At 36.5% G+C, this 26,405-nt stretch overlaps 1 protein-coding gene across 6 annotated transcripts in view; it reads left to right on the top strand.

Annotated features, from left to right (window-relative positions):
• The window catches only part of ANAPC10 (anaphase promoting complex subunit 10), a 42,343-nt gene that overhangs the window by 2,256 nt on the left and 13,682 nt on the right, over positions 1-26,405 (top strand). For 3 of the 6 annotated variants that reach the window (XM_065688036.1, XM_065688022.1, XM_065688054.1), the window contains exons 2-4: positions 3,182-3,298; positions 4,720-4,810; positions 5,564-5,684. In XM_065688036.1, the coding sequence (XP_065544108.1) occupies positions 3,184-3,298; positions 4,720-4,810; positions 5,564-5,684 (327 nt within the window). In that variant the 5' untranslated portion in view covers positions 3,182-3,183. Of the gene's footprint in view, positions 1-3,178; positions 3,299-4,719; positions 4,811-5,563; positions 5,685-7,149; positions 7,222-24,522; positions 24,657-26,405 lie in introns of all 6 variants that reach the window. The other 3 variants (XR_010614511.1, XR_010614510.1, XM_065688029.1) reach the window with 3 other exon arrangements.

Below are 26,405 nucleotides of genomic sequence, written 5' to 3'. Positions count from 1 at the left end.
CAGATTCGAAATCAGTGTAATTAAACTCAGTTAACAAGAACTGGGGGAGGAAGAGAACACAGGAAGGAGAAATTAAAGACATAATTAGTGGAAAGGGTAGTACTGAACAGCAAGTAGTACCCCAAAAATGCATTTGAGCACTGTAATGTATAGTAAATGAAATATTAAACAATATGATGTCCTTGCAATCAGACATGTTATTTTGGCATGTTAGCAGATGAGATTAAATATGAAGAGAAAGTGATTACTCTGTGCTGTTGAGCCTTAGGATGGCTAATTTTTGTTAACCATAGTATGTAGATCTCTAGACTCCACAGGAGTTAACAACACTTGGTTTGTGAGGGAAACTTGAGGCATAGGCATACTAGAAAAGAAGCTAGGAGCAAATTTGATGAAGGCCTTCACATCTACAAAAGGGTTACTGTGTATAAAAGCTAGTGATTATGTAGCCTTCAGGCCCTATGTAGAACAGAAGAAGAAATAGTGCTTGTTTTTTAGAAGGTATTACTTGGGTTGGATGGTGAAGAAAAACATTTGGCATTTAGATTGAGGAAACACTGAAGCTGGCTGTCCACAAAGATTGTGCTGTTTCTTTTGTTGAAGTAAAATGGTTGGACAAGTGTCTGTTGAAGATAGTCTCAAAGGTCATTGCAGATGTGCATTTAAACAGTTCTGTGTGTGCTAACGTGGTGGAATTAGAAATTTTAATTGGAGAAAACTGCTTTGGAATCTGCAGCAGTTCCCTTGAACTGGTATTTTTATGGAGCTTTAGTAGGAAAGAATCATGATGTCTCCTTCTTCTTTGCAGTATGTTGTGGAGGAGCACGTGTGTGTTTAGTGAAGGGTTTGATTTCAGGTATGTGTCTCAAGTGTCTTCTACTGGTATACTGAGAATAACCTGTTTTGATTGTGAAAGGTAGGTTATTGAACCATTTAAATTCAGTTCGCTCTGTTTATAAGCTGTAGGCTTGCTAAAACATCTGATGACTGCTGCTTCACAGGGATGTTCTCTGGAAAGGAACAAACTTCTCTAAGGAAGATGCTGAGGGATGAAGAGTTCAAGGCGGGGGAAAAGCTTAGCTGCTGCCTTGTCTTGATCAGAGGATGCACATGCCATATAGTGGAAAGTGGCAAAAGTGTGACATTAGTTGTGTCATTAAGACATCAATATACTAAATGTTGTTAATAAGGAAACAGTAGCCTATTAATGATCTTTTGGCATAATTGAATTGGGAATTTGGAGATGTTTCCAGCCAATGCTTGTATAGATGCAGTGTGTCATTCCATTTTTCAGCAAATGTAAAGGAGAAGGGCTTCTAGACCACTTGGTTTTGCGCATCTGGAAAAGAAAATAAAAATAAAATTCTCATTCTTTTATCATCTTGGGCTGAGAAAATGGTTTGTGGTTTTATTTTATTTGGTGACTTAAATTATTTTTTATGTTATGTATTTGTCTTGTCCAAAATGAAGTGCTTGTACTTTTGCTAGTAAAATGCTCAGAAGTGTTATTTGAGTGAGCTGGCCTCTTGTAGTATTTTTCCTTAGTAATTCTACCTGCTTTCTGTTTCTTAGAGTTTTAGGAAGCTTCAGAAAACTATCCAGAATGTATTATCACTAAGCTGGTTAAACAGAAGTTCTATTGTGAAAAATGGACTTCATAGAATCATAGAATAGTTAGGATTGGAGAGGACCTTAAGATCATCTAGTTCCAACCCCCCTGCCATGGGCAGGGACACCTTGCACTAAACCATGTCACCCAAGACTCCAAGACTTTATTACTTCAGCTCACTAGTTCAAACTATGTTCAAGATTTTCAGTCTGCCACATCACTGACACACACTTTATGGCTGACTTATTTGCGAGTGGTGGTTTGGAGTTGAAATTTGGATCTTGAGTAGCTTTGCCTGCTCGATTGAAGGAAACAAGCTCAGATTAAGACAATAAGAAACTTGGATGGCGTTACCTTTTTTTTTTTTTAATTGGAGGGCATTAGGATTAGTATATATGTGAATTATATGAATATATATGTGATATCTGTAGGATTAGCTGTGTAGTGTTAACCCACTCTTCTGAGAGGATGGTGAGCCAATAGAAAGTGTTTGGTATGGGCAGTGATACACACTGCAGAATTCGGATTTCCTGCATACAACAAAAAGGTTGTAGCTGCTGAGTTCTTCTTACATCCAAAACCTTGTCTCTGCCTTGTATCACTTTTGTTGTGGGTGAGGTCTGGGCCCTGTGAATACGTGCCCCTCATTTGCTATCTAGGCGAGGTACTGGAGACTTCTGGTGAGATTAGCAGAGCATAGTATGATGTCATGCATGTAAACAAAGGATTAAAATAATATCCAATTCCCTGACTCTTGAGTGCTTTACGTTTAATTTTAGGCTTTAATGTTAATTTTTTTTTCTTGAAAAAAGTCTTTAAGCTACATTCTAAGAAGTAATAGGGTGTTCTGTACTATATAAAACCCAACATGATTATGTTGTTGTATATATGGCAGTAGTCTAGGTGTTGAGACTGAATGTGATTACTTGAGCAGTACAAGCCTCAGGTTAATGATTCCAGATGAAGTTGTGAAGTTAAGGAAATGCGCCATGGATAAATATGGCAATAATCAATCCCTACAAAATTTGAGCCCCTGAGATTTGTTTAAGCTCTTTTCCTATTTTTTTAAGGAGATCTCCAGGAGGGCAGGCTTGCTCTAGCTTCTGAATAGGCTTCTGAACTTGCAGATTAAGAAAACTCTTACTTGTATGTGGAGGGAAAATGAAGCTGTATTGCCAGCCTTGAAATTAAAAGGGTCTGTTTTAATTTCTTAAAACCAAATCCTGAAACTCTAACTGTATATGTGTGAATTAGAGTGAAAGAAGTCGTCTATGTTCTATGAATTATCAGTTATGTATTGAATTTTGAAGGACATAATTTACGTGTATGTGGAACCTCCTACTTAAAGATTATATATAAAATTTATAATTTTTATAAATATATAAATAAAAGGTTTTACAGATATGCAAAAATGTTTCCATGTATGTGTATAAACTACATATTCCATAGACTATTATGTAAGTGCAAGGCCAAAGAGTTAAAGTGTCTGTGTAAACAAACAACTGTTTAATTTTCCGGTCAAGCTAAAAATGTATCAACTCTTTTTTTTTTTTTTTTTTCTCTCCCCAGTAGAAATGACTACCCCAAACAAGACGCCACCTGGTGCTGATCCAAAGCAGTTAGAGAGGACTGGTACTGTTAGAGAAATAGGCTCGCAAGCAGTTTGGTCTCTTTCATCCTGTAAGCCAGGTAAAACCGCAACAAATGGCGTAAAAAGCTGAATGTACATTTGTCTTAGAATACATAGAGGTTTATGTTTTGATAAGACATACAGAGGTAGTGTAGCATTAAAACTGCTGTTGTATAAGCTGTATGGGTAGTCACTACAAATAATTTTGACCTAGTCTGTTTGATGCAGTATGAAAGTTTAAACTCTCTCAGAAATCCTATGATAAGGAAATCTCATATTAACAAAAGAGATCTTTAACCAGCGTTATACTAAATTGTTTTGTGGGATTTTTTTTTTTTTTCTCACATAAGTGAACAAACTAAACCATGTGAGCAGAAAACCAGCAGTGTGTAATTGTTCCTGTGTGTTGACATTTTGCCTGGGTATCTTGTATTTTTAACTTAGAAAAACCATGCAGCCGGGCAACCTTAATGTTCTGTCCAGACTTTGTGTTGACTCGGCCATTATAGTGTAGCTCCCTAAAATCCTTCAAGTGAAGTTGAACTGTTGCAAATTTCCCTGAGGTACAGTTAATGATAGTTTATACCTGCTCAAAATATCTGAAAATCTGTATTGTTTTGATTTGAGATAGCTGAGTTGCTGTTTTAGAAGTATCTGCTGGGAATTGATCTGGTATCTTTCTGTAGCCTGGACTCAGTGGTGACCTTTATGTCACAGTATTGTGCTCAGGCTGAATGTCTAGTCTGATATGCTGGTATCTTACTTAGAGAAAAACATCTTATGGTTTAGCCACTACAGAGTGAAAATATTTTTTTTTATTGCAGATTAAACTTCAACTGCTGAATTAAAACTGCAGCAAGTGTGGGCAGTCTATAAAAGGATGTGATTAGTAAAAGGACAGATAATGAAGGAATGGAAAAATACGGATTTGGAGTCGCTCGTTTAAATGTTATGGCATTAACTGTCAGAAATACTGTGTTTGGCATCTATTGTTTGTTCTAGCTGCTAACTTGAAAAAGTCAAAATATTTCAGGAGACTACTTGAAAAGAAAATGTTACATTTGGCCAAAATTTTCTAATAGATAGATGGTCTCTGTTATGAGTCTACTTTGGTTCAGCAGTTAGACTATAGAATAGGTGGAAAAGCCTAACCGTTAAGTGGTGTTCTTGCAATTAGTATGAATTACTACTTAACCATTTGAAATGCCAGGATGTGTTGAATAGTTTCAAACCCTGCAGATTTCAATAGGAGATAAAAATGTAAAGTGTAAAGACATTCAAGTACTGAGCTTTGATTGATAAGTTCCCCTGTTTTCTGTCACAAAAGTATAGGCACAACTTTCATGTCTAGAAATAGTTCCTTATATGTTACAACTTGGAATACATTCTTTAGTTTGTAACAGCTGAATAAAAATTATGTCTGTGATGTCTGCATCGTGGAAATGGGATATTGGAGATTATTAAATTTTCTTTTTCTTAGGATTTGGAGTGGATCAGTTGCGAGATGATAATCTAGAAACTTACTGGCAGTCAGATGGATCACAGCCTCATTTGGTGAACATACAATTTAGGTATTGAAAATTACTCTATATGGGTTAGGGTGTATAATTCCGTATTGATTACTGTTCACCAAGACAGGAATTCTGGACGTGCAAGGACTCCTAAATTAATCCTGTTTCCCAACTGCAAAAGAAACCAGATGGACAGCATTTATAAAAATGAGACTGTCAAACATAATAGTTACTAAATGCCTAAAATAAACAACAAAAAGGGATGTTTAATAGTATGCCATTTGTAATGGTTTCCCTTATCTAAGGTGACACTTTTGTCCTGGCTTTCTGTCTTTGAGTGTAGTTTGAAGGGTAGATTACTGGGTTTAAATAGTCTAATATTAACTTACTGTTTCCCTGTCCTTTTCTTTGTAAGATGATTTCAGTCTTACTTTAACCAAACTCTTAAGATGATGTTAGATGTTTGTCACCTTTTTATTTGCTTTCTGGAGAACTCTTTAATATAATAATAGAGTCCATATTTGATAAGCTAAACTTACGCATTGTTGCATACAAGTGCTTGTTTGGCATCTTGGTCTTTTGTTGTATTTCTTCGTATACTGACACTTCTGAAGGCAAAGGAGAATAGTGAGAATCCAGTCTTTGCATAACAATGTAGATAAACACCTAGTTGCTTTAACAGGGGAGTTCTTATAAATCAGTAGACACACTTATATTAAGTTTTAGAAGTCCTTAGTTACTACAAACTAGCAACAAACTCATCTTGAATGTTTTTTGTAATGATGCTTACATAGCTTCTCTTGCTTCCTGCAGAAGAAAAACAACAGTGAAGACTTTATGTATTTATGCAGACTACAAATCTGATGAAAGTTACACTCCAAGCAAAATCTCTGTCAGAGTAGGAAATAATTTTCATAATCTCCAGGAAATCCGGGTAGGTCAATGATGCTTTGCTTTGTGTCTTAAAATAAGCCTCATATTAGGACATCTGATGTAGTAAACTTGTTTTTGGAGGTGAAATACAGCATTGTGCTTGGAGGGTGAAAATGCCTGGGTTTATTTTGATGTTTGCTTTTAGTTTTTTTAATAAGGGTTTTTTTACCTTGTAAATTTACTGGACTGGTTTCTGGTTTTTATCAGACCCCATTACCAACGTGGTTATAACAGGCTTGATATATAGATCCTGTAATGAAGAGTGTGATTTTCCAGAACAGGCATGTTTAGAATTGGTTAAACTTTGATCTCACTTTAAGTATCTGCAAACCCTATGCATTGCGTACATCAAAAGGGAGACTTAAATACTAGCCTTTTTAGAATTAAAAAAGGCATGAATCAAAGTTATGAATGGGTTGTTCAGCTATTGAATCTCACTAGGAATCAGAATTTAAACCTACAGGCTTTAGTTATGGATGTGTATGGTGCATTGGTATTGTAAATGGTGTATTGTATCTTTGGAGTCTGGATTTAAGTTTTGGGAGGCTTCATGTACTCATATTAAGAAGTAGCATCTGATTCAAAGCTCACTTTTGAGACCGAGGCAAAAAGAAGCTGGGACACAAGGCCTAACCATCAATTACACGAGGGTTTCTTCGTATTCTTGTGGTTAGAGAATCTTCATGTGAGAATCTGTTACATATTTGCTAATAGCTGACTCTAGCCACTACTGATGGTGAGAACTAGTAGAACTGCCACGCTGACTTTCCATAATCATATATGAAGCAAGCAAGATACCAATTTAAATTGTAAGTCTAATGAAATCTACAATCAGATGTGTTCATAAATGCTGTTTTACTTTTGAGTATAGTTTCTAATCTTTTTGTAATACCTTTTTTTTATACTGAAGACATAGAAATTTTGAAAATACATGCAGTATTTTTGTTTTAAACAGTACAATGTAATTTCCATTTATGTAGATAGGATATTTGATACATATAACTTTGAATATGTAGTGTTTTATTAACCTATTTATAAAAGTGTAATAGGCAGACCTAGTATTTTTTTTTCATGGTGACACTTCTAGTCAGGAAAAGCTTCTTTGATGGAACAGTTGAGATGAGATTCGAGTTTAACTGCTTAGTTTTGCTAGCCTTTGGTAAATGGTAAAAGCCGATTTCAAATAACCCATGGTCTTTGTAGAAGTCTTCCTTGTAAACTAATCGGGTCACCCATGAAAATACCCAGGTATCTTTGCTTATTTTGGGTTACAGTAGCCTCATGTTTCAGATTCCTCTTCTCTGGAGTGCAGCAGGTACTGGCTGATATATTGAGAAAGTTTAATTTGCTTCCCTTATATGGAAGGCATTATTGTAATGGGAGGATTGGAATGACAAGGGAGGTGTTAAATAGTGGTTTGAATTTTTACTCTTGGGATTTGTATTTTTTTTTACTTTGGTTTTCAGTGTTTGAAGTCCTAACAGGAGCAGCTTATAAGCAGAAGGTTGTAAATGCAGTGGGAATAAATAGGAAGTGTAGTAAGTATTTATACATCTCTTATGTTGGCACTGTGTATCTATCTATATCCTTTCAATGATTTCTGGTGGTCACTCTAGTTTTGACCTATACTTTTATCCTAAATCTTAAATGGAAGGGTCTTTTTTTTTTTTTTTCTTAAATATGCTCATGAAAGCAATGGATAATCACATTACTTTGATGTTCATCAGCTGCAAATTCTGGAGGTTTTTTTTTTGTCATCTTAATTGTATCGTAGCAATCTGGAAGTTGCCCATCGTGTAACAGCAGCTGGATCCTTTCCTTGTGCTGGGTTACGGGTCTGTTTTCCGAGTGTCCACTAGATGTCATTATTGTCCTTAATGATCAGTTTGTGCGCTTGTAGGTTATTCTTCCAATAGTCTTCCAGATTATCCTTTTATAATAATAATTAGTACATGTAATGTTTAGTATGTATAACTACTGAAACCAGTTAAGTTTCTTATACAGTGGTAAACTTCCACTTTTCAGAATATATGCGTTACTAAAGGTTATAGAAACAATAAAATGTATAATAAGCATATTGGTCTTTCGTGATTTTGCAGGCAATATTTAGCTTTTTTTCTTGAAAAACAAGGTTTCTATACATAATGTATTGTTAAAAAGGCACTTCTAAATGAAAAAAGTTACTACTATTGTTCATAGTATATAAATGAGTAATATGTTGCATGAGAGCAGCAATTCTTAGGCATACCACATTCTCCTATGCTTACTTACTTCAAAGCTGAGATGAAAATATGGTCAAGCTGCTTACTCATGACTTATAATACTTTGAAGTGGTAAAGATAAATACTAGTGACTTTGTTGTCACTGTGATGTTAAATTTTGCCATCAATTTTCACATTTCCTAAACTGCATGATAGTCAGAATATGTTTCTACAATTTTTCCTAAGTCCTGAAACTTTCTCTTTTCTTCAGCTTTTCTGACACATAGGCAGCTTATGAAAGCAGTGTGAACAGTTATGAGCTCTTCACAGAAATCTGCTCAATTATACAATGATTCCATTGGCTTCAGGACTGATTAACTGACTGGAAAATCCAGCTGAATCATTTTATATTTTTCCATGGATGTTTGCCCAGTTCATAGTTTCTAATGAAAGTCCTGTGATGCTTCCATATGTGTTCTTCCTGATGGTCTAATTATCAAAACAATGCAATGTGCTGTTAGGTCAGGTTTCATTGCTAATGTAAGATTAGCTTTAGTTTGTGGTCTAGTGTGTAGGCATGTCTTTTTTGAAACCTAAGATGGAATTACTTTCTGAATAGAAAGAAGTTTTAGTCCCCTTTGAGAAACAAGTAATTTGTACCTCATCTATGGACGAGAACAGCCATAATAATCTGGTAGTATTATTCCCTTGCTCAGCTGGAAGAACTAGGGTTAAAATGTGTGCAGTAAGCCTTCTCCTTTGACGTAGTGCGTTTTTTATCACAGCTGTCAAACTTGGAGAGCAACTGTTTTCTCATTTCCAGTCTGAGTTCTCTCACATAATGGTGTAAACAGCCTTCATGGACAAGATAGTCTACAGAGGCATTTTTGGAACAGTATCCAGACACCATCCAGATTTAATAACTTAAATCCAGTATGTGATTTAAGTTATTGCACTTTCTCTTGATATGAAAATAATCCTCTGCAAAGGATGTGAATGAAATGTTGGCTGCAAAATATCTCTGGTCTCTTCAAATAATGCTCACCTGCTTGTTGCCTTTCTACCTCTCTAAGACATTTAAGTCATCAGCAGTTAACCTTTGCATAAAAAGATTGTATTGTGACATAAAAAGACAGTGATGCTAAGTGCAGGCAGGATTTCAAGTAATAATTGCCTAGTAGATTCAATGGCTTCTGCAGTCAGCTTGTAATGTAGGGACTTTACACATAAAAGGAAGACACCAGTAAACTCTTGCATTAGCCAGTTCTGTGTCTTTGGGTGTAAAAGACACTTTGGGAAGGTGTGAGTCTGACTTCCTGAATATAGTTACTTGTTTCGCAGATGAGTTCAAATATGAGAAACCACTGGTGTTTAATCACAAAATTAAAGTTGCTTTTAGAGGCAGAACCTCTGAAAGAGAGTAAGTCTTTTACTCTGCTGTGCCTGTAGAGGACTCGGCAACAGAATGTGGTGTACACGTCTTGGCTGTAACTAAATGAGATGCAACTAGACAGGTGTAATTTCCTTCCAGTAGGCGTTAGTCCTTCTATCACATTTTGGACTTTCCTGTGAATTTTTGCATAGCACATGTGTTTAATTTAGTTGTTTGTGTAGTTCAGAGAAACTGGCAAGCTTTGTGATATTCCCAAAATCATTCCTAGTGTGTGGCATTACTATGTGTAATTTGCTTTTCAGATTGTATAAGGGTAGTAATAATTCACACGGCAGATAAGATGTATTAATGTTCAGGCCTAAAAGGAAATTATCAGAATTGCCCCATTGAAGGGGGGACAGGAAGCCTCTGGCTTGTGAATGTGCTTTCTGTATGCAGTAGGGCAAATCTGCAAACAGATGGCATCATGGCTTTGTGTAACCTAGGTAAGCAAGGTGTTTGCTTCTTTTGAAAGCCATTCAGTCTGAAGCAGGGCTGCTAGAACAGGGTAACTCCTATGGCTCACAACCTTTACATTTATACAGTGCGCCATCACTGGGCAGCATTGCACACGGGAAAAAGATTCTTTGTAGGAAAAAGAATCTTTGTCACTGGAGGGCCTGTGTAGTAGACTGTATCAAAGAGTGATAACCAAGTATTAAACATTGCTTTGGAAGAGGCCTGCTTTAACTCACTGGGTATACTCTTTCCTCCTGGAACAAAAGCCTCCTTAACCTTTTCAACAAGACAAGGTTTTATATGTACATATATATATATCTATATCTATCTATCTATCTATATATGTATATATACATGCTGAAGATGACTTTGAAGACTCGGGTGAAAGCCCTGATATCTTAATATGTCTTTGCTGGGAACAGTGAGAGTCCTTGGTTTCAGCTTTTTTTTTTCTGTTGAATTGCTCTCTATTTTGGTTTTCAGTTTGGTTTCCAGCCCTCTTCATCTTGGTGTTTTGCAGCCAGGTTCTCCAGTGCTGTGTTTTGCAGCCAGGTTCTCCAGAGCTGTTGCAAGCAGAGCAGCCTTCCTGGTGGTGTGGTGTTGTGACCAAGCACCACGGACAGGGCCGTTTCCTCACTGTTGGAACAGATTCTGCACTAGAGCAGGGAGGTATCAGACAGAGGAGTGGCTACGCTAGGGAGCTTTTCAAAGAGGTAGTTAAGGAATTCTGACCCTACTGTAGTCTCTTTATGCCTGCAGTGTCAGTGATTGTAGTGAAGAGGCTGGACTTCTCTAGAATTTTCTGAAATTCAACAGCTAGTAATCTCAACCTGTTTTCTGTACGTGCAGTAAACTTACTGATGAACAAGGAGATGCTAACTTGTCATAGGACTGTTGCAAACTAATGAATCAAGAAAATGCACTGCTCTGAGTCTCTGAACAAACATTTCTAAGGTGCATTTTAAACTGCTTAAACTACTGAATTATTACTGCTTTGCGTAGATTTCTGACTAGGTTTCAGGTACTTTGATTAGAAACCGTTCCCCTGTGTTCCTTTTTCCATGTAAGAAAAGATGCATTTCTGACCCCTAATTATTCCTTGGGTTCAGAATGTCAATTAAAAATATACAGTCTGCTTTCTGGAAACTACACTCAATGCTAAGAAAAGACTGAGTATGCTTTAGTTTTATAGAATTTCAAACTGCAGTCTTTCTTGTCTGTCTCTAAGATGCCCAGTAGATGAGGTCATCACATCAGCTTGTTCATTGCAATTGTTATCTTGCTGTTATGCCAGCTGGGTATGGATGCAATCAGTACCTGTTCCTTACATCTAAAATTGATCGTTACTGGAAATCTGTGAAGCAGGGGAGTAGAATGATCCACTTTATTAGTTATGAAGTCTTGTGGTTGATGAGAAGAGTAGGAGTCAAGTTCAGGAATCAGGGTTATTTCAGTTTGATATTGTTGGTACTCCGTGTTTCCACCTTCCAGCAGAAGAGGATATTTGAGAGGATGTTCACATGAACCCCTTTTTACAAAAGAATGGTTAATATGATGACATAGCATTAGTATTCACTGCTAATGTCATAATCCTTGTAGATGATATCACCTGCTCATTGTTCCTGTGCTTATTTAAATCAACTAATATATACTTCAAACTGGAAACTAGGAGCAGGATTGCATTTTTCCTGCTTTTTGTACCCTGCTGTGGTAATATGTTGGAACAGAGCATGATGTTCCATCATACACAGTCATGAGAAATGCAGTTATTGAAATAGACTTTTCTGCATACGAGGTATGTGTGTACAAATAGCAAGATCCACATTAGATCTAGAAGAATTCTGAAGAATGGAAGATTATTTTGGTCCACACACCATAAATGTTAAGTATTTTTATCTTGCCTTGCTCTGAAATGATATTTTAAGAGAAATAACTATCTCTTCTGTTTGATTTTAAAGAAAAAAGAGGAAAATAAAACATTGTTTTCATGCTGTGGTGCATGTGTTGCATGTAGAAAGGTATTTTTTCTTGCTTTGTACGCCAGCATTCAAAAACAAGTCTATGAAGGAACCTTTTCTTGCCACAGAGGGACTCAATTAGGCAAGGGTACGTTAAAGAGGCCCTGTAGTTTTAGTACTGTCAGTCTGACTTTACCTTCTGAAGCAGAGGAAAAGCCATGTGAAAGAAAGTGGTAACAGCTTCATGTAAGGCAGGAACTTGATGAAGTACAGAGCTTTTCTTGAGGGAACTCGAGTATATAGAGGCTAGGAACTGATCGAAGCACAAAATTTTACATACATGTAAAACCCTTGCCTGGAATTACAGCCTTTTTCATGATGATTTGATCTAAGTTCCACTATGGAAAAGAAATTAGAACATGTATTTTATTTTTCATGTAAAAGTGAAAGAGCTTCTCTCTCCATTGCCAGTGTGAAAAGGCAAGATAAATTATTGGTGTCAGTTGATTTTTAAGTTATGTTATGCTGTGTAATACCTGTTTTGTAGCAAGTTTTTGGTTGCATGGTTTCATCTCTTATGTGCATGAAGCTCTAGATGGAGAATTTGAAGAGATTTCTTGAAGCCTATTTAAGTATATATTTTACTCCTTTAAGAATCTTTTTGGCTTACAACTCAGGTAATAAAAAATTATGTTATCAGTGCAGGGGAACTGTCCTCCGATATGATGGGGATTTTTTCATAGGCTTTAATGCAAGCCTGCAGTAGTGTATTCTAATTACAGTACTATAAACAAATTCTAGTCCTTTCTCTGGCAGACATGAGCAGGTTGCAGATAGTGCTTTGTGTGTGAGAGGGGGAAAAAGCCAAGTGCTTGAACTTCTTGTATTAGTATGAATAGAATTATGGCCTTATAGCAAGTATAGAATAGTATAGGAAATCAACTGCAAATTTAGTTGAGCATATTCTGACACTCTTTTGAAGTCTGTAGGTTGATAATACTGTTGTAGAGTAGTTATAATATTATCTTTCAAGAGGGTTAAGTGATTTGTTTGTAGTCTGTGGAGATTGCCTATGCTATTGGACCAGTGTCTAAAGTCAAAGTCCCCATCAGGTTCTGTCGAGTTTATATCTGACTGAATTATGATGTTTGCTGCTACTAGGTTGTGAATGCCTGATGGTTCTGTTCAAATGGATTAGTTCCGTCTAAAATTGCTTTGTTTGCACTGGTATAATTTACATCTACCTAAAATACCTCACAAAACCAAGGTAAAGCACCATATACACTTATGTATAAAGATCCTCTTCAGTTAGACCAAAATAGAGCACTTCCCCTTTCAGTCCTTAAAACCTGTTCCCATTTGTTCATCACTGACTCAACTTGTTTTGGTAGTATTTTTCAGAAAAGATGTTTGTTTTCAGTGCTACTTTAATACTGATTAAATAGCTATTTGAGATTTAATGTAGTGTGTATTCTTCTGTGGCGTTAAAATTTATTGCATAACGGAATCCATATTTCCAAATTATCTCTGTGGTTTTCTCCCATACTACAAGACTTCCTAGATAATTTCAATAGGCTTTTCAGTTTTTGTATCAGCTGTATAATACCCAAAGTGGTAGAATACAGCCATGAAAGTGTGCTGATTTTCCATGACAGTTTCTTACCTTCTTTATAACCTTGAAAGATTTCTTCAGGGAAGACTTGAAAAATGATGAGCAATGTACTAGCAGACTAGTTGTTATACAATCTGTAATTAGTAAAGATGAATAATCTCTTCTTTGTAAGGAGATTTTGTGTGAAGGGTGCAGAAAGTACATGTATGTGTATAAAAGGGTCTGTGAGGCTAAGGTCCGTCGTTTTTCCTCTTTGCACATTTTGTCAGTGACAATAGCAGTGCTGCTGACTTGCAAAAAAATCTAGCTAAAGCTGTGGAATAGTCCTCTTTAATTTTACCTCTACCAAATTTTGTAGCTGATTTCCAAACCCCTCACCCCTGTGCTTCTGCCTTTTGTGAAAGCATTTTGTGTAGCCTTTACCCCTTAGTGCTAAGTATAGTATCTCTTTGTTTCTTTTTAAACCATGAGGGGTTTTTTTTTAGTGCCCGATATAGCAGCAGTGCTCATCTGTCTCTGTGTTAGCATTACCAAATTTTTGTTGATCTATAGAGAGATCTATGAAATGTCTGTGTTCTTTAGCTCCTAGGAATTGATCCAAATATGTATATACTTAGGTACAAGAGATCATATATGTATTTAAAACAGTAGCCCCTCCCCGCCCTTCACTCTCTGAAATAAAAGCTGTAATGAAACATGTACTATCAGGCTGAAGAAAGAAAAGCATGTTTTTCTTTTACATGCCCAAAATGTAGTGAAAATCCCTGTGGACAGTTGTGTTTACAAGGGTAACTGTCTGCATTCAATTGTGGGTTATAAAAGTGCTTGCTTGAATAAATACACTGAGCTATCAGACAGAACAACCAATAGTTCGTTGGACTAATTGACCTTGTCAGTAGAATAGAAACACTTGCAAATAAAATTCCCATTGCCAGCAAAGTTGCAACTGAAAACCCCTGAAGAAACTGTGTATATCCTCTAACTATCTTGGAATGCAATGATTCAGTCACCAGACATGTGCAGTGGTGGGGTAGGAGGGAGGAATCATTAACTAAGAAAGTTTTGTATACTGGCATTTTTCAGTGATCTTTTTGTAGCATGAGGTTACGAGTTCCTAAAAAATCATCGAGCAGTTAACTTCCCATATTCAGTTATATTTTCTGACAATTATTACTACTTTTCCATATCGCAGGTCCCCTTGTATTACTTGTTTTGCTGGTCTGCTTTTATTATTATGTACATTTTCAGCAAAGGCAAAGATGTTTGGCTAGTAACTACAGCATGTTGTCGTGAGGGTGGGGTATGTTTGCCATTCTGCAGCAACGGTTGACTTACATGAATGCCAGTGTCTATAACTACATGTACTGTGGCAGTGTATCTTTTTGAATATATTCAGATTGCGTAACAATGGGAAAGAATCACAGTAAATAACAGAATATCTGCTCTTCCAATCAAAAGCACGATGGAACCATTTTTTACTTTACCAGTGATGAGTCATGTATCTTATTAAAAAAGGACAATATTTCACTCCAGAAATAAGTCTTCATAGATGCATTAGTCATGTATCAGGTATTTTTTTTAAAAAAGTTGGATAATGTCACACAGGTGGAAGTAGTATGAAAGGAAAAAAAAGCAACAGTGAAAGACATAACAGGCTTCACTGTGTACTGTGAAAACATGAGTTTACTTTGGTTAGAAAACAAAACAGGAAAAATGACATTTGGGAAAAAAGTCTGAAAAACAGTCTAGTTAGCTGCTAAATAAACTTCAGAGATGAAGGTTTAAAAAAGCACCAAAGTTTTTAAAAGGGGGGGAAATAGTGTGTTTCACCTTAAGTAAGGGACAATGTGTAATAAGGGATTTTGTGGTTTTACAGCTCGGTGCATGTGTTTGAAAGCTGTTCTCTCAGCAACGTGGGTGGCAGGTTATGCTACCATATAATGTATTGTAGTTGGCTCTCCACACTTGTCAGGGTTAGCGTTCAACCATTCGGAAAATTTTCCCATTGTTCTATCATGTGAACCAAGGCTAGTGTTGAATTCCCAATAACCTTCTGCAGGAAAAAGAGGCTTAATTAGAAAGTTTGAGATTTGATTACTTCTGTTATTGTCTTAATGCACTTCTCTCTAATTTAGGTGCTTATCTGTAAATGTAATCAAATTTTGCTCAGAAAGATGAAAAACAAACTTAAATACTGTATTGCAGTTGCTTCAACAGTTTTAAAAGAAAACTTGTATACTCAATTTTGTCTTTCTTCAGCATTAACACTCTATTTCCATCTTAAACATGTTTGCTTTAGATGGATCATAGCTTTTGGCAGCTACTGCATTTTTAGCAAATAATACTGTTTCTAGTAAGAGTTGCAAAAAAAAAAAAAACCCCAAAAAAACCAAAACCAAAACTGTGTGTGAGGTCCTTGTAAACTGAACCTTGGGAACGTTATGTTATTTCTGTATTTTCCCTTCTTTTGTGCTTCTTCTCTATTTGTGTCATGATTATAAATTACATCGTTTGAACTGGAGAATTAAAACCATTTTATTTTGTGATTCCTGTAATTTAAAAAAGAGAATGCTTGGTTTATGTGTATTTATTTCTTTCTACCTGTTATTTCAGAGGCTGGCACACAGAGAAATAAGCAATTATGGTATTGAAATTCCATTGTGCCAGCACCTCCAAGGCATAATCCAAAAAAAACAGAAAAATCGCCTGCTGGGTTGTATGCAGTATGCTTGTGTGAACATCAGTGTCTGCTGTTCACACATCATTTTTTACTGAAAGTTCCTGTTGGAATAAAGGTTCTGTGTTTGGAGAGTGCACTGAGATATTTGTTGGTCATTGGTTTTTAAAGTTTGCAGGGATTTCTAATTACAGTTTACCAATGTAGGCTCACTAGATAATTCTTGCAGATAATCATTAATGCTTCAGAAGTAAGAAAAGCAAGCAGAGATTTGGTTCTGGCAACATAAAAACCGTATCAAGAAAGAACTTGATGCTGTTTCCCTTGTTTTAAGCATTCTGCTTGAAGACTGAACATGGGAGTGAGGAGTAAGATGGCTGGGTAGAGGGGAAGATGGTAGCACAATAGAAGAGATTCATACTTAGTTTCTCTACTCCAGTATTTTAGCCCCATCTCTTTCTTCCCCTTCCTGTGTTTTCTAGTTGACATTTTAAAGCAGTATGAGTACATCCAGCATTACACAGCTTGTACTGGGTTTCAGCGTGCAGGCTTATCTAGAGTGTTGTTGTGGTGCTCAGATTATTTCCATTGATCAGAATTAATTTTAACTGTAGTTTACAAAAAGTGTAAGACTATTCACTTGCAAACTGTAATGTGTAGCAACATCTTATTTATCATTTGCTTTTAATCTCTCTGCGCTTGGGCATACTTTTGGAGACCCTGGTAGGTAAAGTGTTTAATGCAAGGACAAATGATTACATTTTCTAGTCTTTTTCTAGATTCGTAAAGGTGAAGAGAAAAGGAAATGATTTTAAACCAGATTATGAAGTTCAAGCTAGGTAAAGTGTGATAGTTTACCCTGATATTTACTCAAGATAATTATCTGTTTATCTGATGAATAAACATTGCTGAAGTCCTTCTACTAGTCTAACTGCCAGTGGCAAATGATGTGAGTGTATGCTTGCCAGTATAAAAATTGCACTTTTGGTTACCTATCTAAAAAATATTAGATTGACTTCACTTGTGGGTTTTTTTGTTTGTGTTTTTTTGGTTTTTTTTTTTTTTTTTTGTTCCTGCCTTCCTCAGCTGTGGTTAAGATCATGTCATATGCCCACAAAACAATATACATGTGTGTCTTTTTCCTTCAGTGAAGTAATTACAAAAAGTATGTCTTTTTACTGTTATCAATATGGTAACAGGCTAGGCCTTAAGTATAGATTATCTTAATTTCTTTTTCAGAATAAAACTTTATGCTTCTCTACCCGGGAGTGGTCTTCCATGTTAAACAGCAAATTACTTACGAGTTTATATTATTGTTTTTATTACTTCTTGTGAAAATCTGTGGCAATCCATTGCAGAAATTAAATCAACAGGTGGTTGAGGCACAATGTTAGATTTTTTTTTAATCATTGAGAGGGGAATGCCTGCACTTTGGATTTCCATACAATGTTAATTGCTGTAATAACATCATGTGTACCTTTTAGTTTTGGTTGCTTGTAAAGATTGAAGGAAAGCTTCTGGTAACAATTTTAATTGTGTGTGTCCACAAGAGGAAATTGGTGTGTGGATTGTCTGTTAGGGTTTTCTCATGGATGTTTGAAGAGGCTTCTGGTCACATAACTACTCTATGATTCTATGATTCTATAAGGCGAGGCTAAGGAAAGCTGAAAAGGCTTGAGCTAAAGTAAAGCTGAAAATCTTTGCCTTTTTTGTTTGCTGTATCATTATTGGTTTTGGGGGAAGAAGGGTGATGGGAGGAATCCAGACACCTGATTCTACTAGTTAGTTATCAGGGCAAGAAGGTAGGTACCATTGAAGAAACTCTCTGGAGCAAGGGTCTTTTCTTTAATTTTCAGGGAAGAGGTCTTGGAGAAGTGCTTTCTGCTATCAGCAGACCTGTATTTGAAAGGGAAATGTTTTTCTGAGGTAAAGGACCCTGGATACTGCATGGAAATTGTTAAATAGAAGGCTGTTGACCTACCTCCTTTTTTTTTCCCTTATTCTATAACCATATGCTTTCCTATCCTTGAAGTTCTCCAGACCTGAGAAATCTGAAGTTAACTGTCTGGTTTTGGATCCCATATGTAAAAACATCGTGGGAGTCCAGTACTGAATGCCAGCATCTTTCTTGAAAGATTTAAAACTGAGTTCCTTTGTGTCAAAGATGATAGTAAGACATTGCTCACTTATTCATGCTTTTCTCTTTCTGGAGAGGTTGCTAACCAGTTGGAAATATCTTGCAGTGGCATTTGAGCTATTTTTTTCCACAAACTGGATCAGGCTTGGGAGGATAAAGTCAGTGAATTATAAATACTCAGCTTTGATTTACCTGATTGTCTTCACAGACTTAATTGTGAAAAGTAGTCCTTAGAGGGAGTACTAGATGATCTCAGACAGTGAGAAGTGCTAAATATGTGCAGGAAGGTCAAAGCAAAGATTGATTTTGATCCCTCTGGGTCCTACTACTAGCACAGTATTAAAATCCTTCAAAGAGGAAATCCAGTACTTGACGTATAATTTGGGTTAAGCATAAGAAACAAATGTATAAAAGGAATGGGGACTTTCTAGGATATCTAAGAACTAAGAATCTTTTGTGCTGTCATCTCAACTGGTGCTGGTATCTCAACTGGTGCTGGTCAAACTGGCACAACGCATCTCTTTTTTTTTTTTTGTTTGTTTCACTTAACTTGTAGGTGACAGGAGCTGGAAACATGATGTGACTATCTTAACCACTCTTCTTCAGCAGTTAGCAGTGGGGTTTAGGGAGGAAGTGGCTTCAATGTAGTAGAAATTAGGAGCCAGTTGGTTCACCACTTGTTACTTTCTGGCCTATGTGTGGGTTCCATGTTGTAAGTATTGTTACTTGCATCAGTACAGATTGTCAGATTTAACTCTTTGTAGTAAGTATGCCTTGTGACAAAGTTATCCAGTGCTGCTATGCTACTGAATAAGATATTTAAAAAAAAACCCCAAACCAACACGCCCAAATAAACGCATCAAATGGACTGGATGTGCCATGCTTTATGTCAGGCCAGCACGAAAGCAATGAAAAATTTCAAAATTCACAAGTAGTGTTAGCATGCATAGCCAGTAGTAACAATACATTGTTCAAAAACAAATTTTACAGACTTTTTCTTCAGGTACAAGTAGATGACCAGATGTATTTCATGTGGGTATATGAGGGGGTGTATCATTACAATCATCCTTTAAAAAAAAAAAAAAAAAAATATTTTTTTTTCTTTTATTCCTGAAGCTTGAAATTGTAGTTGATTGTGATTATTCACAATTTCATTAAGAAAGTAGTTATGGGAAGGAATGGTGTTCACATGAGAAGTTAAAGCAATCTTTGACATTCAGATGAAAATGCTACCTGGCAAATGATAAATACCTAGAACAAATACAGACTTTTTGAGGAAGAGATTCAGTAAATTCAGAGCTATCATCATGAGAGTCCTTTCTTGACTTGGGTCTTGGCTTCCTTGAAATGCTGTTTTGTTTGGGGATCAGGTGTCTGCTAGGAGCTTTGGGACTGCTGCTAGACAGTGTGTACATTATATTCTTTGCTAAGTTAGCATTTTTTTTTGGGAGGGTAGGAATCACATGTGGTTTTATCCTGTTCCTTATCTGAAGTAGAGCATAGAAATGTGTCTGTAGATCTGACATAATTTATTTCTGAGGTCTGTTCTTTCTTTTTCTGTCATAAGATAAGCAAGATCATGCATTTGAATAGGAAATGCCTTTCCCAGGATTTTCCCATTTTTTTGCAGGAACACACATGAGAGTGGAATGAGAGTAATGTAACATGTGTTTGGCTTGAGAGCCTGTGCTTTCTAGCCTTCTTCATCCAATTTCTAAACTAGGTTTATCTCATAGTCCTATTTTGTTTAAGAATGAATTCTGGAGTGTTTTGGCTCAAGTTAAAGGAATGTTAACAAATATATGTTTTTATTGAGATGTTTCTCATGAATGCTGTTCTCGGTCTTTGAGTGATCCATGAGAGTCTAGCCCCCAGTACTTATTATGCTCCTTTTATTTTTTTTTATCTTTCCATCTTCTGTATCTTTCAAGTAAAATTTAACTCTGTATGAAGGAGCTATTTTTTGGGGGGTAATTTGGATAATTTTGCCTAGCAAATGCAGAAAATCCTAATCTATTACTTCTTTGCAAGATGATGTTACTGAGGATATTTAGTAAGGCTAAATAAAATCATATTTTGTTTTTTCATTGTTGGTTAGAGTTGCAGTTCCACATCAGGAGAAAATAGTTCAATAAACTTTTCAAGTAGGCTTCCCTCTGGCTGAACAGGTCTCTGTTGTGATTATGATGGTCACCATGTTTAATGGAGAGGTTTTCATTAATCGTTTTTGGGTAAATCCAGCACTGCTGCGGTAAGAACTTCTATTGTGGAATTATTAGGCTTTCTTCTTATTGTTTATACTGTCTGTCATGAGGAAGTAAAGATTTACTCACATAGAAATAAATTAAGCAGAGGAGCATATGTACCTACAGCACTTTAAGATACACAGTAAGTCATGTATGTGTGTAATCCAGTTCCATCAGGTTGTTACTGACTTCATGTCTCTAAGCAGTAAGACGATATCCAACAGTAGCTCTAGTTTTAAGACTTAGCAGTTGTGCTTGGTAAGCAAGTTTTCAGTTTTGGCATTCTTCCCCTCCCTCCTGCCCCCTCATTCTTCAGGAGTGTACATGATGTAGTTATTTTTATTCCCATACAGTTTATGCTGAAGAGCTGATATTCTCACATCTGTCAAATGCACAATTAAGACTATTCCAAACTGCTATTTACAGTAGATGTACTGTTGCAGTAAGCCCAGCAATGTATGGCTCCATCTGAATATGTTTTTGCACTATACCTTCCTTGAGTGAATGGTAACTCCTAGAAGGAAGTAAAAATGTAGAATTCATCAACATTGAGAGAAGCAGAGTCCAGAGTTTGACCTCCACACGAAACGGTATAAATAGACTGTATGGATGAACTGCACAAACTTATTGTAAGTGGAAGTTCAATGACTGAAAACACTACTGGGAAATAACTAATTTTACAAAGGTGCAGAAGTTTGCAAAATGGATGAAAACTGCACTTGCATTTTTCTGGGCATGCTTGCATATGGATTTGTGAGAAAGCACAAGTAAAAGGTGAAACTCCTCTGCACTTCTTCCAGCATGTTAAAGAAAAAGAAATTGTGTGTAGATATAAAATTAAATGCTTCCATTGGGCAACAGTCCTAATTCCAGCCTTGCAAATTTATGAAAGTGTATTCTGGCTCATATAAAGCTAGCCAGCTGAACCTCTGACAGATATATCTCTTCTTTTAAAAAAAGCTCATTTGTATGAAAATATATCTCCAGTGAGACATGTTTATGAATTTGGGATCTTTCTCAGATGAGACATCGCATTGCATTTTAAGTTGACACAAATAGTTTTCACAACACTCTCTTGCATTTGTTTCCAGTGAGTAAATATTCCTTGAGTTGAGCATTACGTCTGCTCTGGATCCTGTGAAATGTTACTCTGCATTTGCTTATTGAAATCTGGCATGCTATAATGAACTTGAGTAATGTTACAGTTTATCAGGTTTTGTTCCACTTGCCTTTACTAAGTATCTGCATCCACAGAGTCCTTATCCAGATGCAAAAATGTTTTGCTTGTTTGTATACTATACTTCTGCAGGGTTTGGGGATTATTTACATAGATTTAGGGTCTTTAAATTCCTTGATTTTTTTGGGAGAGGCAACCCTCTTTCATTCTCTGCTTCCTCAGAAGTCATTCCTGTGGAACCAAAAGGAAATTTTTCACTTAACCCCAGTATTTGTCTTACAAAGCAACAATTTATCCTCTTGCTGGTAAAGAAAAAGTTGGATATGTTTTTTTTTAATTTTGTAGCATTCAGGTATAGTTTATTGCAATATTTTTCTAACAATTCAAGTCACTCAAGAACTGCTTTTTTGGTAACAGATAAAATGTTAGTCGTGCAGGTTTGTGTGTGCATCTTCTGCTAGAACATCAGAAATCTGGTTCTCTTCAGTCTGTAGGAAGAGCCATTTTCAGCAAGGGGAATGTTTTTCTGTTGGTTTAGATGCGTTTATTTTCACCTGTAAAGTGTGGTCGAGAGCTAACAGCTGGCTGCTACTACTGCTCCTGACTTCTTAAAAAAATCTCATTGTATTCTCTTTATAATATATTTATTAAGTTCACATAGAAGCATTCTCTAGGATGGAAAGTGCAAAGCGTGAAGTGTGATCTGTAGGCTATTGCTGCAAGTTTATCAAGATGGTTTGATACAGGATTGGCTAGTGTATGGCTAGTTTTCAGACACTTAAATCTTTAATATTCATTGCATAATCTGTTGGGGTTTTTTTCCAAATACTTTTTTTGGTAGAACTTAACTGTAGCTATGTCTAGACATATTTCCTGGATATGGCTAAACAATTTTGAAGGTAAATTATGAGCCGATTTTTTTTTTCTTTGTGCTTTCACACAAACATAGTATTTTCCCATTATATATGTTAGAACAAATGGGAACTGCAGACACTGGAAGTACAGTTTTCATCCATTTTGCAAAATCCTGCACCTTTGTAAAATTAGTTATTTCTCAGTAGTGTTTTCAGTCATTGAACTTCCACTTGCAGTAAATTTGTGCAGTGCATCCATACAGTCCATTTATATTGTTTCTGCTTGTGCCCAGCAATTCTGGATTGGAAAAAGTGATAGGACCTCTTCCTGTGTGCTCTTCTATCTCCCGGTTTCTGATGTCTTAATTCTATTTGCCTTAAGGTCATCTCGTATAAGGGCATCACTTAACAAGGAGCTGTTGTAGGATTTTCTTTGAAAGCGCTTGTTTCTGTGCTTAGAGGAAATTCTGCTTATTCTCTCCTTTCTTGGTGGATTCTGTTATGTTCTGTTACCTTTCATAGAAGGCAGCTGCCAGTATTAACACCTTGTCATGTTCTTTGGTCAACAGTCCCATTTGTCATGTAAATTCACCTGAACTATGGAAGTTTTTTTAATATATTTTCAGACTTCATTGCTGTAGCATGTTCAAAAGGTCTTGTTCAAGCCATTTTCTGTTCTCTCTGTATAGCTGTTTAGTCTTCTACTTTCTGCTACCCTACTTTCTGGCTTCCCTTGCCTCTGCAATACATGGTTGGAGTGCTGTTGTCATCCCTGAGAGCGGCTTGACTCACCTGGAAATTGTAGGAGGTGATGTCCTTATTTTGGGTGAATGAAACTTGGAAGAGGGACTAAGTGTTTTAGACCTTAGTACAGGAACTGGAAAATCTTTTCAGCAGTTTTGGGGGGCGGGAAAGGGGGAAGGAGCTCAAATTCAAGACTAAGAGAAGGATTTAAATAAAAGGGCTAGTAATGTATGTTGTCTTACGTAATTTCTAAGAACTTTGTGCCCTGTTTCCTTTGTTATGAAAACCCCAGTTTGTATACTTAACCAGATGGGGTTTTGAGAGCTCTGTTGCTGGTAAGTATTCAGTTGTGACTAGAAAGTTCGAATGGAGGTAGTGGCATTTGTTGGAATGAACTTAGGAAATTATAGGGGCTTTTGTTGTGCTTACTGCTTTTTTTGTAAAGCAGGTTCCCTGGTTTGTTGGGGGGGGTTTATTTGTTTGGTTTTTTGTTGGTTTGTTTTTTGTGTGTGTGTTTTTTTTTTTTTTGGTTCTTTTTCCCCCCTGTCTTCTGATCAAGTAAAATTTACTGGAAAGGTTTTCGAAGAACCAGTTCTATGAATCACATTTGCCATGTTTATGCTCCATCATTTGCTCCATTTTTCCAGCTGTTGATCCTGTAAACCTATAATTGTTAGAGAATATTGTGGTTCTATTCTGTATCATCACACAGCATATAAAAATTGACTTATATCAGCTGGTTATCATCTGCCAGACTCCTACTTAACAGGATGCTTACCTTGTGTAGGTGGGGCTTCCTCCTTAATTATTTGTCTCTGTGAAAAACATTGCAGTGAGGTAAGCTTTTATGATTTGAATGCTTCCCAAAAGGTACAAAATGTTTGATTTCCCTACCTGAGATTTGCACTTGTTTCTAAATGTGCAGTGTTGGCCGTATATTTTCTAGTAATTTTTTTTAATGTACTGCTTCCCTTCTCCCATCTGTATCTATAATATTTGCAGCTACTGATAATTTTAGTTGGATAGTACCCTAGTTTTTAAAAAAATAATAAAAAAATCAATAAATAAAACGCCTTTTCATCCCTCTTCCAGAATGCTGAAATTTTGGGAAGTTTAAAGACTTGCAGCAAACCATAGCCTTTCTACCATTCATTTTTAGGGCTAGACTGTCCAGATGCAGTATGTTCCCGTATGTCTGCAATTTAGACTTTAAACAACTTAGGTACCAGAAGTAGGCAAACTGAAGCAGAAAGTTTGTTTTGGGCTGCATTACCTTTTTTTGACACTGTTGGCCAGGCCACCACTCTCAAGCATGAGCACAAGAATTTTTTTGCTTTTTCAGCTTCAGCATATACTATCTGCCAAGCTCAAGGGAAGTAACTGAGATTCACATTGGAGCCAAGTCCCTGTAGGTCTGAAGGATTTCCCCCGATACCGGGAGTCTTCTGAAAGTTTAATAGCAGTGCACCTGCAAAGGTATGGCATTCCTGTTTATTGTGACAGCTGGTTAATGAGGCATAGGTCCTATCAGGAGAATGTTAATAAGCTTAGGAAATGTTTGCCTTCCCTTCCTCCACTCTTGACTGATACTTAAATGAATTATAAAAATCATTTTTCATTAAATCAGAGATCCAGAATTTCACAGCTGTTACGACTGATTGCAGCTGGAGACAGTATATCTTATGGAGTGACAGGTTCCTGTTAAAATGGAATCTGTTTTAGCTGAGACCAAACTAAACGTAGATGACTTCTTGCTGTGGATTGAAGGTTTGCTTTGGAGTTTTAGGCCTTATTTTCATATGTGCACTTGTGAAACTCTGTGCTAGACTGTGTTGTCACTCTGTATTTGTTGATTTGATAAGTCAACAAATTTGTTGATTTTGATAGATGTGTTTTTTCAAAGGGACAGAGAGAAGGCTTTTTTATTTTTCTAAAGTTCCAGTAGCTAGGGTGCCTGCCACTCAAAACCTTCACAGTCATAATATAATGAGATATAATGTATGGATGTTTCAAGCGTAAACTCTTAGGTGAAAGTTCAAGTGACCTCTCTCAAAAAAAGGATAGGATTTAAAGATGTGGGACTCAGAGCTAACTGTCCAAGATTACTTAATATTTCTGGCCTTCTCTGAATGTTATATACATCGTGGACTTTTGTTGGTTTTATCCTTTTTTTTTTTTTTTTTTTAATTAATGTTTTGCTGCCTGGGCATTGTCCCTCACAGAACATCTGAAAGTGTTCACAGCATAACAATGTCAAAAGTGTTCCTTTTTTTTGAGAGAGACTTACCTAGCAAGTGATCTGTGACAAATTCGTGATGGTTTCTGCAGGTATGTTTTCTGGAATGAAAAGTTGTTTTCAGTCAAATTCTAAGGGATGAAGTATTCAAAGATTGTCGTCTCTCCTTCATTTGCTTTTGCTTGCTCTTTTGGCCACCCAGAGTTAAGCAGACAATATTTTCTGAAATTACAATTGAGTCGGTTTTGGCTGACAAATCCACAGTAGCTAACCATTTGGTAGGCTGTTTATTTGTGTCTCAGGCCGCGTGTACCTGACTGTACAAGTGTTACTGGTAATCCCAGTGAGCAGATGTGGTAGTGTGAAGTGTGATGGGAAGGGTGCTGGTTTCTTAAGTACCACGGACAGAGGTCCCTCCATCTGCATCCAGACCGTCTGTGTCTTAACCTGTGGGCATTCCACTGAAGTGACTTCATCTGTAAGGGGCTTTGTACATGTGCAGTTCAGCAGAGCCTTGACCCTTTTGCGGGCATCGTACTTATGTTTCTTTGACTTGATACTTTTGAAACAACATTTTTCCTTTGAGACTCCTAGTGTTTCATATCATGTGCAATTGTACCCCATTTTTTTGACAGTAGTCTTACGTGCATATTTATCAGAGACTCCCCTCATGTCTAGACTTTCTTATTGTCCTCTTATGTTTTCCTTATCTGATTTCAGAGGATTTCAATGAGGGCAGTAATAATGCAAAAATCTGACTTTCCCTGTTTAACATTTCATGGATTAAATTACAATGCTGTATTCTTAAGTTTATTCCTGTAGTTGTATTGAAATCCTGTGTGAATCAATGAAGTACATCCGGGAAGAGATGGCATTGTTTTATCACCAGAATCAAATCAAATGGTTCCTTACTTTTTTACATATGGGGAAATTCTAATCAGGACACCTCACTCTAAAGATATGAAAACACACCAGTCAATGAAACAGTT

This window comes from Lathamus discolor, chromosome 1 (assembly GCF_037157495.1).
Source record: "Lathamus discolor isolate bLatDis1 chromosome 1, bLatDis1.hap1, whole genome shotgun sequence".
Lineage (NCBI taxonomy): Eukaryota > Metazoa > Chordata > Aves > Psittaciformes > Psittacidae > Lathamus > Lathamus discolor.
This window is presented reverse-complemented; position numbering and strand designations above follow the sequence as displayed.